Raw genomic sequence first — 15464 nt, 5'->3', positions numbered from 1 at the left:
CGCTGTTGTGGCTGAAAGTGGGCCTTGCAGAAAGCCCGAACCTGCAACTCTACCCTTGAGTAAAGGTAGTCCTCGACTTACGATCACAGTGGAACCCAAAGTTTCCACAGCTAAGCTAGACGGTTGTTCCGTGAGTTTTCTCCCATCTTACAACCTTTCTCGCCACTGCAGTTGTTAAGTCAGTCACACGGTCGTTAAGCGGGGAACTGTCTGACCCCCATCACAAATACTGTGTTTTCCCGAAAATAAGACTCGGTCTTCTTTTTTAATATATATTTTTTGCCTCCAAAAGAGGCACCAGGTCTTATTTTCGGGATGTGTGTGTGTCTGTGTGTGTCTTTTCCACACCTCCAGCACCGACAGCCTCGACCAGCCGTCCCACTCCTTCTGCAGCCGAAGGAGCGGCTTCATTGAATAGAACAATAACTTTATTGTCACTTTGAATGTATACCGATCGGCCTACATTAAAATGAAATTTCGTGACATACAGCTCTCAAAGGGTCACCACTCTCTGAGATACACTACATAAATATGTCATACATACATACAGACAGACAGACGTAAGTAAGTAAGTAAGTAAGTAAAGAATTATGCCTCTACCCACATATATTATATGACACAGAGAAACAGCAGTCTAGTTGCAGCTGCCAAAAAAGCCAACACAGTGCTAGGCTGCATTAACAGAGGGACAGAATCAAGATCACCTCAAGTGTTAATAGTGCTTTACAACACCTTGGTAAGGCCACACTTGGAATATTGCATCCAGCTTTGGTCACCACGATGTAAAAAGGATGTTGAGACTCTAGAAAGAGAACAGAGAAGAGCAACAAAGATGATCAGGGGACTGGAGACTAAAACATACAAGGAACAGTTGCTGGAATTGGGCATGTCTAGTTTAATAAAGAGAAGGAGGAGGGGGGACATGATAGCAGAGTTCCAGTATCTCAGGGGCTGCCCCAAAGAAGAGGGAGTCAAGCTCTTCTCCAAAGCTCCTGAGGGCAGGACAAGAAGCAGCGGATGGAAACTCATCAAGGAGAGAAGCAACCTGGAACTAAGGAGAAACTTCCTGACAGTGAGAACAATTAACCAGTGGAACCACCTGCCTCCAGAAGCTATGAATGCTCCAACACTGGAAGTTTTTAAGAAGAGACTGGACAGCCCTTTGTCCGAAACGGTGTAGGGTTTCCTGCCTGAGCAGGGGGTTGGACTAGAAGACCTCCAAGGTCCCATCCAACTTTATTATTGTTGTTGTTATTATAGTTCAGGTTATGTATACATGTGCATGGCGAGAAAAGCGAATCTTCCGAGTTTACCAGACGGATGGCATAGGGGACAAAGCTATTACAGAATCGGATAGTTCCGCAGCTGAGAATGCGGCTCCGGCCTGCAGGCCTTCTGGAAAGGCCTCTGAGTGTGAAATGCAGGTCGGAGCCGCATTCTCAGCTGCGGAATGGAGCTGCCCCTTCCGGCAAGGCAAGTCTCGATCCGTGGCAGACCTGGCTTGATTTTTTAGGCCTGCGCCTCGCCCCAAAACTAGGCCTCATTTTTGGGGTAGGGCTTATATTGGGCCCACCCCCCCAAAAAAAATCAAGCCAAGGGCTTGTTTTCGGGGTAGGCCTTACTTTGGGGAAAACACGGTACATGCCAGTTGCTGGATGTGGATCACGTGACAACCGTAAGTGTGAAAAACGGCCATGTCACTTTTTTTATGGTCCCTTTAATGGTCAGTAAATGAACTGTCGTACGTTGAGGACCACCTGTATTTGGCAGCTGAGGCAGAAAACAGTCCAGATCGTTTTGGGCAGTGGTTCTCAACCTTTTTAATGCCATGACCCCCCAACCAGTTGTAAGTCGAGGACTACTCAACCGGTCGTAAGTCGAGGACTACTCAACCGGTCGTAAGTCGAGGACTACTCAACTGGTGCAGCACCGTTTGCAGAATGGGACTTTTGGCGGACTCAGCAGGGCAGAGACAGCCTGGACAATTCCTATTGGCTTTTGAAAGCCAATAGAATTAGACTCTATTCAAGAGAGTCTATTCTATTGGCTTTCAAAAGCCAATAGAATAAAAGGGAGTAGCACAGCTAAGGAAAAGGGGGAAAAAATGGCGGACTGCGTTGTTTGGCGACCCCTGTGAAATGGTCGTTCGACCCCAAATGGGGTCCCGACCCACAGGTTGAGAACCGCTGGTTTTGGGGGTCCCCCAGGTGAGCCAGATAGCACCCCCGTTGCGCAATGCCCTCCGTTGCTAGCTTGTTCCACCCGTAAGCTAGATGTCATGGCTGTTCTGCCAATCCCGGGCTCTTGTGGACGGATGTCTGGGGTTTTTTTTTTGAGTTGACCCCTGACACCCGTGTCTGCTTTTACTTTGTCCTCCGCAGGGAAGAAGATGTGTGTGAAAATTGCAAACGAGATTCTCAAAGTTCTCTCGGACCTGCTTGGCCACGAGAACCACGAGGTACTGCCACAGGGATCCTCTTCGAGGGTGTGTGAAGAGGAACCGGTTTTAGAAAACCAAGCCCAGCGTGTCGCCTTTTGGGTGGTTTTGGATGCCTTGGTTCTGGCTGATAATATTCTGAGGGCCAAATAAAATTCTTAATCTCATAATATCATCTGGACTCTGTAAAGATAATCTTCTCTCCTCCTCCTCCTCCTTCTTCTCCTTCTCTTCTTCCTTCCTCCTTTCCTTTCCTTATTTTTATATATATCCCATGTTCTAAAATAAACTGAATCTTCTTTCTCTTTCATTTTCAATTTTCCTTTCCTTTCCCATTCCTCCCTCTTTCCTTCCTTCCTTCCTTCCCCTTCCTTTCCTTTCCCGTTCCTCCTTCCTTCCTTCCTTCCTTCCTTCCTTCCTTCCTTCCTTCCTTCCTTCCTTCCTGCCTTTCCCTTTCCTTTCCTTTCCCATTCCTCCTTCCTTTCCTTTCCCATTCCTCCCTCTTTCCTTCCTTCCTTCCTTCCTTTCCCTTCCTTTCCTTTCCTTTCCTTTCCCATTCTTCCTTCCTTCCTTTCCTTTCCTTTCCCATTCCTCCCTCTTTCCTTTCCTTTCCCATTCCTCCCTCTTTCCTTCCTTCCTTTCCCTTCCTTCCTTCCTTTCCTTTCCTTTCCCATTCTTCCTTCCTTTCCTTTCCCATTCCTCCTTCCTTCCTTCCTTTCCTTTCCCACCCTTCCTTCCTTCCTTTCCTTTCCCATTCCTCCCTCTTTCCTTCCTTCCTTCCCTCCTTTCCTTTCCCATTCCTCCTTCCTTTCCCTTCCTTTCCTTTCCTTTCCCATTCTTCCTTCCTTTCCTTTCTCATTCCTCCTTCCTTCCTTTCCTTTCCCATTCCTCCCTCTTTCCTTCCTTCCTTCCCTCCTTTCCTTTCCCATTCCTCCTTCCTTTCCCTTCCTTTCCTTTCCTTTCCTATTCCTCCTTCCTTCCTTCTTTCCTTTCCTTTCCCATTCCTCCCTCTTTTCTTCATTCCTTTCCCATTCTTTCCTTCCTTCCTTCTTTCCTTCCTTCCTTTCCTTTCCCATTCCTCCTTCCTTCCTTTCCTTTCCCATTCTTTCCTTCCTTCCTTTCCTTTCCCATTCTTCCTTCCTTTCCTTTCCCATTCCTCCCTCCCTCCTTCCTTCCTTTCCCTTCCTTTCCTTTCCCATCCTTCCTTTCCTTTCCCATCCTTCCTTCCTTCCTTTCCTTTCCTTACCCCCCCCCCTCCTCCTCCCATCAGGTATTCTTTAAGACCTCGCTTGTGTCCCCCAAGCCTGGGGAGAGATGAGGGGCGGATCCCCTTTGAATGGTGGTTCCTTTTATCCCCTTTCTTGCAGATTCACCCCTATGTGAACGGAGCCCTTTACAGCATCCTTGCAATTCCGTCCATAAGAGAGGAGGCTCGCGCGATGGTAAGAGACCAAAAGGTTTTTGGATGTTCAATGGGCCAGACCAAAGCTTCTCAACCTGGCGACTTGAAGATGTGTGGACTTCAACTCCCAGAATTCCCTAGCCAGCATGGCTGGCTGGGGAATATGGGGCCTGAAGTCCACCCACCTTCAAATCGCCAAGGTTGAGAAACGCCGGGCTAGACTAACCACAACCAAGCACAGGAACCAGCTATGTAGAAGCTCTTTTCAATTGTACATCACCTCCCTGCTCATCCCCACCCAGCTAGCAAGTGGTCTTCCTAAAGTGATGAAGTCCCATTATCCCCTGCTGCAGGTCTCAAATGTTTTCCTCCTATGTCCAACAGACCCTGCCTGGACTTCTACAACCCTCAGAAGTCATATGAAGGCACCACAATTGCTATTTTCACATGTCAGGCAGTATCCAAAGAAATATATCGCATGATGGTTAACAATGGCCTGGTTCACACAACATGCAGAAACGAAGGCTAGATTAAACTATGGAATAGAATAGAATGTAGAATAGAATAGAGAATGAATAGAATAGAAAGAAGAGAAGAGAAAGGATTAGAATAGAGTAGAATTAGAATTAGAATTAGAATTAGAATAGAATAGAATAGAATAGAATAGAATAGAATAGAATAGAATAGAATAGAATAGAGAAAAGGAATGGAATGGAATGGAATGGAGCTGGAAGGGACCTTAGAGGTCTTCTAGTCCAGCCCCCTGCTCGAGCAGGAGACTCTATACATCTCAGACAAATGACTGTCTAATCTCTTCTTAAAAACCTCCAGTGATGGAGCGCCCACAACTTCTGGAGACAAGCTGTTCCACTGGCTAATTGTCCTCACTGTTAGGAACTTTCTCCTTAATTCCGGGTTGCTTCTCTCTTTGTTCAGTTTCCAACCATTGTTTCTTGTCCTGCCCTCTGGTGCTTTGGGGAATAACGTGACCCCCCCCCCCTTCTTTGTGGCAGCCCCTCAGATACCGGAACACTCCTATCATGTCTCCCCTATTCCTTCTTTTCTTTAGACTAGCCGAACCCAAGTTCTGCAGCCGTCCTTCGTATGTTTCAGCCTCCAGGCCTTGGATCATCTTAGTTGCTCTTCTCTGAACGTTTTCCAAATTCTCGACATCTTCTTGGTTTCCTTTCTAGATTTTGCATGGTGTCTTGTCAATGGTGTGTGCAGATGTTGTTTATCTCGGTGTGCCTCTTGGTGGCTGAGGTGTCCTAACGCCAGAACGTCCAGGAATTCTCTGGCGTCGTTGGACTTGGCTTGGTCTGAGATGCTCCCATTTTCCCAGCTGGAGTTTGTCCACGTGTTGTGAGAATCAGGAGTTTTCACCATCATCTTCCCCCTGCTTGTTGGTGTTCCTGGATGCGCTCTGCTAGTCTTCCACCTGTCTGTCCTACATAGTGGCTGTTACAAGGCTGTATGTCAGTGTTTCCCAAACTTGACAATTTTAAGGCATGAGGACTTCAACTCCCAGAATTCCACAGCCAGCAACGCTGGCTGTGGAATTCTGGGAGTTGAAGTCCACATGCCTTAAAATTGTCAAGTTTGGGAAACACTGCTGTATGTAGTAGATGACTCCTGTTTGTTTGTTTTTTTCCTTCTGGGGCTGTTGGGCTCTTGGGTTGAGGTAGGATGCGCTTGGGAATAAGCGCCGTAGCAGGATTGCACGGAAAAGAGAGAGTGGCATTCATTTGCTTTTGTGATCGTGCCTCGTGACAAGGGGGGGGGGAGGGGGGCAGGCGATAAATTTTCCATCCTGCAGAAATGCTGCTGGCTAGCTAGGAAAGATAACTTTCCCGCCGCTAAAACAGGCAGACAAAAGCCAGACTCTGTCCCGATTTGTACAGAAGCTGATATCTTTTTCCCCCGCCATTATGTGGGATCAATTTCAGTGTAAAGCTTGATGGATGCGCCCTGCACTTTGCGCAGATGCTTATCGTCCCTCGCCTGTTTTCAGAGGCTATCTCTGAAGACACAGGGTTTTTTTAACTGGCGGCTCAAATGGCACGTTTGTTTGTTTGTTTGTTTGTTTTCAATTGCCGGTCATTGATCGGCTTTGAAAGGGTTGTCCTTTTGTTTAGAACACAAAACAGCCCGCAAGAGAAGCTCTGCTTTTTGCCATTAACTCTGAAGGGGAATTTTATTAGTGGCGCAGAGCAAAAAACGGGCAAGCAGGAACGAAAATTCCCAGTGGGGAGGATGGCTGGGATAACTTTGTGAGGCGAAATAATAATAATAATAATAGTAATAATAGTAGTAGTAATAATAGTAGTAGTAATAATAGTAGCAGTAGTAAAGTTGGAAGGGATCTTGGAGGTCATCTAGTCCAACCCCCTGCTCAGGCAGGAAACCCTATACCATTTCAGACAAATGGCTGTCCAATCTCTTCTTAAAAACTACCAGTGTTGGAGCATCCACCGCTTCTGGAGGCAGGTAGTTCCACTGGTTAATGTTTCTAACTGTCTGGAAGTTTCTCCTTAGTTCCAGGTTGCTTCTCTCCTTGGTTAGTTTCCATCTGTTCCTTCTTGTCCTGCCTTCAGGCACTTTGGAGAATAGCTTGACTCCCTCTTCTTTGGGGCAGCCCCTGAGATATTGGAAGGCTGCTATCCTGTCCCCCCTCGTCCTTCTCTTCATTAAACTAGACATACCCAATTCCAGCAGCCGTTCCTTGTATGTTTTAGCCTCCAGTCCCCTGATTATCTTTGTTGCTCTTCTCTGCAATCTTTCTAGAGTCTCAGCATTGCTTCTCTCCTTGATGAGTTTCCATCCGTTGCTCCTTGTCCTGCCTTCTGGTGCTTTAGAGAACAGCTTGACTCCCTCTTCTTTGGGGCAGCCCCTTAGACTTCGCCTTCTGTTTGTTCTGCAGACAGACGCTCTTCTGCTGGCTGTGCCTGTCTGCCTGCACCCCAGGCAAACAGGCCTATTTGTGTCGGCGGCGACCCCGGCCTGGGTCACCCCCTCGGATCAACTAACACCGGTTTGTTTTCCAATCCGTTGCAGGAAATGGAAGACATTCTCCGATGCTACATTGCGGAAGGAAATGCCGATATGATCCAGCAGATTGAGTTTATTATCAAGCAGCTTCAGTCAGGTGAGAGAAAGGGCGACATCAGCTCAGTGTTAAAAAGAAAGTTTCCTCAAAGCAGGTTGCGTGGCTTTATCACGGGTTATCCACCAACCCGTTCACCTAACAGGAAGAGAACCTGTTAACCAAGAAATAAATTAACCTAAATCTTCAGTTCCTGCGTTAGCCTTGCAAATCATCAGCAGCTCTTTTCCTAACTCTCTTTCCTGCTCGTCCTCAACTTAGAAGCCGTCCATTTAGTGTCCGTTCGAAGTTACAATGTCACTGAAAAGAGGAAAAAAAAAAAAGACTTAGGACCGTTTTTTTTTTTTTTTTAGCCTTACCACTTTCCCAGCATCCCCAACAGTTACGGGATCAAAATGTGGACACTTGGCAACTTAGAGGCCTTGGACTTAGAACAACTTTATTTTCACTTTAAATGTACGCTAATCGGCATACGTTGAAATGAGATTTCGTTCCATCCAGCTCTCATAGGGTCACCCCCTCCGATATACACCGTGTAAACATGACCCCAAAAAATAATAAAAAAATAAATGTATGCCTATACCCACCTAAACACACATATGTGACCCAGAGAAACAACACAGTCTAGTTTGGACGTGAGTTCTAGTGCTGCCTTAGGCAGGAAAACCGGCTGGGTGACTTTGGGCCAATCACCAGGAGACGGTGAGTTCTAGTCCCGCCTTAGGCATGAAAGCCAGTTGGGTGATTTTGGACCAATCACTAGGAGATGGTGAATTGTAGTCCCACTTTAGGCATTTAAGCCGGCTAGTTGACTTTGGGCCAATCACCAGGAGACAGTATGTTCTAGTCCCGCCTTAGGCAGGAAAACTGACTGGGTGACTTTGGGCCAATCACCAGGAGACAGTATGTTCTAGTCCCGCCTTAGGCAGGAAAACTGACTGGGTGACTTTGGGCCATTCACCAGGAGACAGTAAGTTCTAGTCCCGCCTTAGGCAGGAAAACTGACTGGGTGACTTTGGGCCAATCACCAGGAGACAGTATGTTCTAGTCCCGCCTTAGGCAGGAAAACTGACTGGGTGACTTTGGGCCAATCACCAGGAGACAGTGTTCTAGTCCCGCCTTAGGCAGGAAAACTGACTGGGTGACTTTGGGCCAATCACCAGGAGACAGTACGTTCTAGTCCTGCCTTAGATATGAAAGCCGACTGGGTGACTCTGGGCCAATCACCAAGAGACGGGGAGTTCTAGTCCTGCCTTAGGCAGGAAAACCAGCTGGGTGACTTTGGGCCAATCACAGGAGACACTGATTTCTAGTCCCACCTTAGGCATGAATGCCGGCTGGGTGATTTTGGACCAATCACTAGGAGATGGTGAGTTCTAGTCCCGCCTTAGGCATGAAAGCCAGCTGGGTGACTATAGATCAATTACTCTGGCTCAGCCCAGCCCACCTTATAGGGTTGTTGTGGGGAAAATGGGAGGAGGAAAGACGATTAGGTATGTTCATCATCTTGAGTCTTTTTATAAAAACAACAGGGAAGATTTAAAAAAATGAGTTTTTGGGTTGATTTATGTGCTTTTGTATGTTCCCTTATAGAAGATCCACAGGAAGACAGTGTAGAATCCGACGATGAGGAGAAGGAGGACAATGCTGAAGTAAGTATGGATGCAAAACCCTTGAAAAATCTAGATGCAATCACAGGATAGAAGAGTTCCGTGCCCTTTATCATCTCTGTCTGTGGGCAGTTAATTTTCCCAGGTGGCCACGTGAGAAACTGGGATTGTTGTGGAGGGCTGAACCAAGGGGCTGTGAGGCTACATAGGCAGGCACACAGGTAGATAAATTAAAAAATATTGTATACCGGTTGCCTTCCAAATAAAAGCAATCCATACAGGCCGGACAGGGACCACCAAAGGGCCAGATGTGGCCACTTATCCTAAATTGCCCAGATAATCTCACCGACCACGTGTGGATGGTTCAAAATCTAGATGATGGCAGGCCCAGGGTGTTGATCAAAGCGACATCAGTTTTCCAATAATAATAATAATAATAGTAATAGTAATAGTAATAATAATAATAATAATAATAATAATAATAATAATAATAGAACGACTGGGGCAAAAGCAAGCAAGGGTAGGACCAATAGTCATAGGCTCCTTGGGTGCAATCCCAAAACAACTGGAGCACCACTTGGACACTATTGGCATTGACAAATTTGCCATTAGTCAATTGCAAAAGGCGGCCTTACTAGGAACTGCTTCCATCCTGCGACGAGATCTGTAATACCATCCAACATCCACATCTGCCTATCCCAGGTCCTGGGTAAGGACTCGATAGGTAGACAAAATGCCAAATCCAGTCTGAACATCTGGCTGACTGTGCGATGATCAATAATAATAATAATAATAACAACAACAACAACAATAGGAGGAGGAGGAAGGAAGAAGAAGAAGAAGAAGAAGAAGAAGAAGAAGAAGAAGAAGAAGAAGAAGAAGAAGAAGAAGAAGAAGAAGAAGAAGAAGAAGAAGAAGAAGAGTAGTAGTAGTAGTAGTAGTAGTAGTAGTAGTGTTATTATTGGGAGGGACCTTGGAGGTCATCTAGTCCAACCCCCTGCTCAGGCAGGAAATGCTATACCATTTCGGACAAATGGCTGTCCAGTCTCTTCTTAAAAACTTCCAGCGTTGGAGCATTCACCGCTTCTGGAGGCAGGTTGTTCCACTGGTTAATTGTAAGGAGTTAAGTTTCTGCAGCTGAAGGGCTGGAAGGCAATAAATGAGATTAACGAGGTTTTTTAACCAGCTTTTTGTTTTATTTGAGAGGCTAAGGGTCATTTAGCTGAGACTATTCAGCGGGGCCTCCTTGTCAAGCAGGATGTCAATCGCACACCCAGAAGGCGAGAATTTTAATGGCGGTATTTAAAAACAGCAGTGCATTGTGGATAATTCTTTCTAAGGGCAAATTGAGGTTTGTACTCCAGTCCAGCCTGCAGATAGTCCTCTTGCATAAAGATTAAACCAGAAACTTTCTTTAAAAAAAAAAAGTTTTTATTGGTTTTTTCCCCCATACATTCAGTAATATTTATTCAATAAACATTGAATAAATACATATTTAGTTCCTAATCCTTTATTCCAGTGGTTCTCAACCTGTGGGTCGGGACCCCATTTGGGGTCGAACGACCATTTCACAGGGGTTGCCAAACCACGCTGTCCGCCATTTTTTTCCCTTTTCCCTAGCTGTCCTACTCCCTCTTATTGGTGGCCACACCCACTTGGGGGTCATCACAACATGGGGAACTGTATTATGGGGTCACGGCATTAGAAAGGTTGAGAACCACTGCTTTATTCTTTCCTCTAGCCATCGATAAAATAAGTCCCAAGTTTGATCATATTCTGTTTCTTCTTTTTCTTTCAGTCTCATAGTCAGTCTGTCCATCTCTGCGCATTCTGCTATTTTTTTTAATTATTTCTTCATCTGATGGTATTCCTTCATTTTTCCAGTATTGCGCAAATATAATTCTTGCTGCTGTTGTGACATGTAAAAATCAAATATTTGTTTATCAGTCTTTTCTGGCATTATACTTCATTTTTAATGAAGTTCAGGTTTAAAATCTACATCTTTTCTAGCCAAACGTGTGTCTTTTTCCAATAATTCTTTATTTTATCACATGTTCACCAAACATGATAATAAGTGCCTGACCTATGTTAACATTTCCAACATCTGCCTGACGTGTTTTTAAACATTTTTGCTAGTCTTGCTGATGGCAAGTGCCATCTATAAAACATTTTAATAAGTTTTCTTTGTAGGAAGTTGATGTTATGAGTCTGTAATTTCTTTCCCATAAATTTTGCCATTTTTCTAGTTCTATGTTGTATCCAAAATTTTTCGCCCATCTTATCATTGTTTCTTTAACTTGTTCACTTTCCATTTTCAATGTTAATAAGAAATTATACATTTTCTTAATTAGTTTCTCATCAGAAGTTAACAATGTGTTATCAAACACAGTTTGTTCCTTATAGAATCCATGCAGTTTAACATCTTTATCATATCTAGCTTGCATTTGTAACTGTGCCCACCGTGATAAATTGATACCCTGATTTTCCATTTCTTCTTTAAATTTTAAATTCCCTTCACAATTTAGAATATCTCTATATGTCCAGATTTTTTCAAAGTCCACTAAATTTGGGTGTACAGATGTTTCCAATTGTTGACAACCACTCTGGAATTTTCAAATATATTTTACATTTTATTTTTCCCCATGTTGTTAATAATGCATTTCTTAAAGAGTGATTTTGGAAGTATTTATGAATTTTATTTTTTCCATACCATAAAAAAGCGTGCCTCCCCAATTGTAAATCATGCCCCTCCAAATATAACAGCCTTTTGTTTCTAAGAGCTATCCATTCTTTTACCCATGTTAATGCAGATGCTTGATAATATAAAACCCACTCTGGTTAACCAAAACCTCCATTTTCCTTGGCATCTTGTAACATTTTCATCTTAATTCCAGCTTTCTTTCCTTGTCAAATAAATTTATGAATTTAAAACTTCAAAAAAAAAATTCTCAAGTTTTATAGGTATTGTTTGGAATAAAAATAAGATTTTTGGTAGTATATTCATTTTCACTGTAGCAATTCTTTCTAATATTGACAATTGCAAGTTTTTCCATTTTTTCCAAATCCACTCTTATTTGATTCAGTCGTTTGTATAATTATCTTCTTTTATCATTGAACATCTTGCTGTTTAATATATTCCCAGATATTTGACTTTTTTTAACTATTTACAATTCTATTTTTTCCGACATTTGTTTTTTGTTTATCTGTAAGATTTTTAACTATTACTTTGTTTTTTTTTCTCTGTTTATTTTCAGTCCTGCCATTTCTCCATATTGTTCTATCTTTCCCAGTAGTTTAGGAATCATCTCCAATGGTTCTTCTAAAATAAATACCAAATCATCAGCAAATGCTTCTAATTTATATGTTTCACCTTTTATTTCTAGTCCTTTAATTTCTGTATCTTGTCCAATGTTTCTATTTAAAACTTCCAAACTAAATAACAGTGGAGAAAATGGACATTCTTGTACCTTTTCTTATCTCAAAGTTCTGAGTATAATCTCCATTCACGCTCACTTTTGCTGTTTGTTTATTGTATATTGTTTTAATCATATTTATAAAGTTCTGTCCAAAGTCCATTATTTTTAATTGCTGAATCATAAATTACCAGGAAAGTTTATCAAATGCTTTTTGGGCATCTAGAAATATTAGTGCCAGATGTTTCCCTGGATGTAATTCATAATATTCCAATACATCCATTATCACTCTTAAATTATTTTTAATTTGTCTCTTTGGTAAAAAAAAAACCAAAACATTTTGGTCTGAATGTATAAATTCAGTTAAGAATCTTTTCAGTCTCTCTGCCATTATTGAAGTAAAAATTTTATAATCCACATTTAGTAACGATATCAGTCTATAATTTTTTATCTGTATCAAATCTGAATCTTCTTTTGGTGTAAGGGTAATATTTGCTTCTATCCATGTACTTGGGAGTTTAGCCTCCAACAAAAGTTCATTGCAAACATCTTTCAACGGTTCACTTAATATATCTTGTAAAGCTTTATATAACTCTGCCGGTAGTCCATCTGGCCCCATTGTTTTCTCATTTTTTTGTCTTCTTATGGCGTCTGTTATTTCCATTATTGTTATTTTTTTCCTCTAACATAGTCTTACAGGTTTCTGAAATTTTTGGAAGATTATTTTCTTCCAGATATTGAATCATTCTATCTCTTGGAATTTCTTCTATAGCATACAGTTACTTATAATATTCTTCAATTATCTTTTTTATTTCTTCATTTTTAAATTGTAGGCAACCTTTTTCATCTTCATAATTTACTTGGACTTTAGTAAGGCATTTGATAAAGTAGATCACAACCTACTACTCGATAAGATAGAAAAATGCAGGTTAGACAGCATCACCACTAGATGGATCCGTAGCTGGCTGACTGGCCGTACTCAATGGAACCGCATCTCCATGGAGGGAAGTGTGTAGTGGGGTGCCCCAGGGCTCTGTTCTGGGCCCAGGGCTCTTCAACATCTTCATCAACGATCTGGACGAGGGTGGATAGATGGGGAACTCATCAAATTTGCAGACGACACCAAGCTGGCAGGAATAGCCAACACTCCAGAAGACAGGCTTAGGATACAGGAGGATCTGGACAGACTTGAACACTGGGCACTATCTAACAAAATGAAATTCAGTGGTGAAAAAAGTAAGGTTCTACATTTAGGAAAGAAAAACCAAATGTATAGGTATAGTATAGGGGGTACCTTGCTCAAGAGTAGTAACTGTGAGAGGGACCTCCGAGTCCTAGTGGGCAATCACTTAAATATGAGCCAGTCGTGTGCTGCAGATGCCAAAAAGGCCAACACAGTGCTGGGCTGCATTAACAGACGGAGAGAATCAAGATCATGTGAAGCATTAAAACCACTTTACAATGCCTTGGTAAGGTCACACTTGGAATCCTGCATCCAGTTTTGGTCACCTCAATGTAAAAAAGATGTTGAGACTCTAGAAAGAGTACAGAGAAGAGCAACAAAGATGATTAGGGACTGGAGGCTAAAACATATAAGGAACGGCTGCTGGAATTGGGTATCTCTAGTTTAATGAAGAGAAGGACGAAGGGGGACAGGATAGCAGTGTTCCAATCTCTCAGGGGCTGCCCTAAAGAAGAGGGAGTCAAGCTATTTTCCAAAGCGCCTGAAGGCAGGACAAGAAGCAACGGGTAGAAACTCATCAAGGAGAGAAGCAACCTAGAACTAAGGAGAAACTTCCTGATAGTTAGAATAATTAACCAGTGGAACAACCTGCCTCCAGAAGTGGTGAATGCTCCAACACTGGAAGTTTTTAAGAAGAGAAATGGTATAGGGTTTCCTGCCTGAGCAGGGGGTTGGACTAGATGATCTCCAAGGTCCCTTCCAACTATCGATCATCGCACAGTCAGCCAGATGTTCAGACTGGATTTGGCATTTTGTCTACCTATCGAGTCCTTACCCAGGACCTGGGATAGGCAGATGTGGATGTTTGATGGTATTACAGATATCGTCGCAGGATGGAAGCAGTTCCTAGTAAGGCCGCCTTTTGCAATTGACTAATAGCGAATTTGTCAATGCCAATGGTGTTCAAGTGGTGCTCCAGTTGTTTTGGGATTGCACCCAAGGAGCCTATGACTATTGGTACTACCCTTGCTTGCTTTTGCCACAGTCTTTCTATTTCTATTTGTAGGTCTTTGTATTTTGTTATCTTCTCCAGTTCTTTCTCTTCTATTCTGCTATCTCCAGGCACTGCCACATCCACTATCCAGACTTTTTTGTCTTTCTTATCGACAATTGTTAAGTCTGGGGTGTTATGTTGCAGGTGCTTGTCTGTTTGAATTCTGAAGTCCCAGAGCAGTTTAATTTTATCATTTTCTATGACTTTCTCTATTTTATGATCCCACCAGTTTTTGCTTACAGGTAAATGATATTTTTTGCAGATCTTCCAATGCACCATTGTTGCTACTTTGTCATGCCGCTGCTTGTAATCAGTCTGTGCAATCTTCTTGCAACAGCTTACCAAGTGGTCCACTGTTTCTTCAGCTTCTTTGCATAGGCGGCACTTACTGTCTGTTGCTGTCTTCTCAATTTTGACTTTGTATGCATTTGTCCTTAAGGCTTGGTCTTGTGCAGCCAGAATTAGTCCCTCGGTCTCTTTCTTCAATTTTCCTGCTCTTAGCCATTGCCAGGTTTTATTATTATCTGCTTTCCCAGCTATTTTTTTCATGTATTGGCCATGTAGTGCTTTGTCTTCCCATGCCTCTATTCTGTTCTTCATTTGGTCTTTCTTGTAGGCCAGTTTGGTCTCTCCAGTAGTTAGTAAGCCTTCCTGATATACTAATTTCAGTGCATCTTCATCATTGTTCTTCAGATATTCTTCCAAAGCCATTTTTTCTTCTTCAACCATCTGATGTACTTGTAGCATTCCACGCCCACCTATTTGCCTTGGTAGATAAAGTCTATCAATGTCACTGCGTGGATGAAGGGCATGATTCATTGTCATTATTTTTCTGGTCTGCCTATCCATTGCTTTTAGTTCTGCTTGAGTCCAGTCCACTATTCCAGCTGTGTACCTAATGACTGGGATTGCCCAGGTGTTGATTGCCTTTATGGTATTTCCTCCATTGAGTTTGGATTTTAAGATCTTCTTCACTCTCTTGATGTATTCACCTCTAATCTTTTTCTTGACTTCAGTGTGCTTGATGTTGTCAGCTTGAAGGATACCCAAGTATTTGTAGTATTCTTCCTCATCCAGACTCTTAATGTTATTTTCGTGGGGCATCTTGATTCCTTCAGTTTTCACTATTTTTCCTTGTTTGATAGTAAGTGTGGCACATTTGTCCAAGCCAAACTCCATTACAATATCTTGGCTATATATACGGACAGTGTTGAGCAGCGATTCTATTTCAGATGATGTTTTTCCATACAGCTTCAGATCAT

At 42.8% G+C, this 15464-nt stretch overlaps 1 protein-coding gene across 4 annotated transcripts in view; it reads left to right on the top strand.

Annotated features, from left to right (window-relative positions):
• Positions 1-15464, top strand: part of LOC120320314 (lisH domain-containing protein ARMC9-like) — a 139974-nt gene that overhangs the window by 70879 nt on the left and 53631 nt on the right. For all 4 annotated transcript variants that reach the window (XM_039369925.1, XM_039369926.1, XM_039369929.1 and 1 more), the window contains 4 exons: positions 2382-2458; positions 3805-3879; positions 6894-6984; positions 8536-8594. In XM_039369925.1, the coding sequence (XP_039225859.1) occupies positions 2382-2458; positions 3805-3879; positions 6894-6984; positions 8536-8594 (302 nt within the window). The remainder of the gene's footprint in view (positions 1-2381; positions 2459-3804; positions 3880-6893; positions 6985-8535; positions 8595-15464) is intronic.

This window comes from Crotalus tigris, unplaced genomic scaffold (genome assembly GCF_016545835.1).
Source record: "Crotalus tigris isolate CLP2741 ecotype Arizona unplaced genomic scaffold, ASM1654583v1 scf7180000021321.634910, whole genome shotgun sequence".
NCBI lineage: Eukaryota > Metazoa > Chordata > Lepidosauria > Squamata > Viperidae > Crotalus > Crotalus tigris.
Note: the sequence above shows the minus strand (reverse complement) of the source record. Positions and strands in the feature narration are given on the sequence as shown.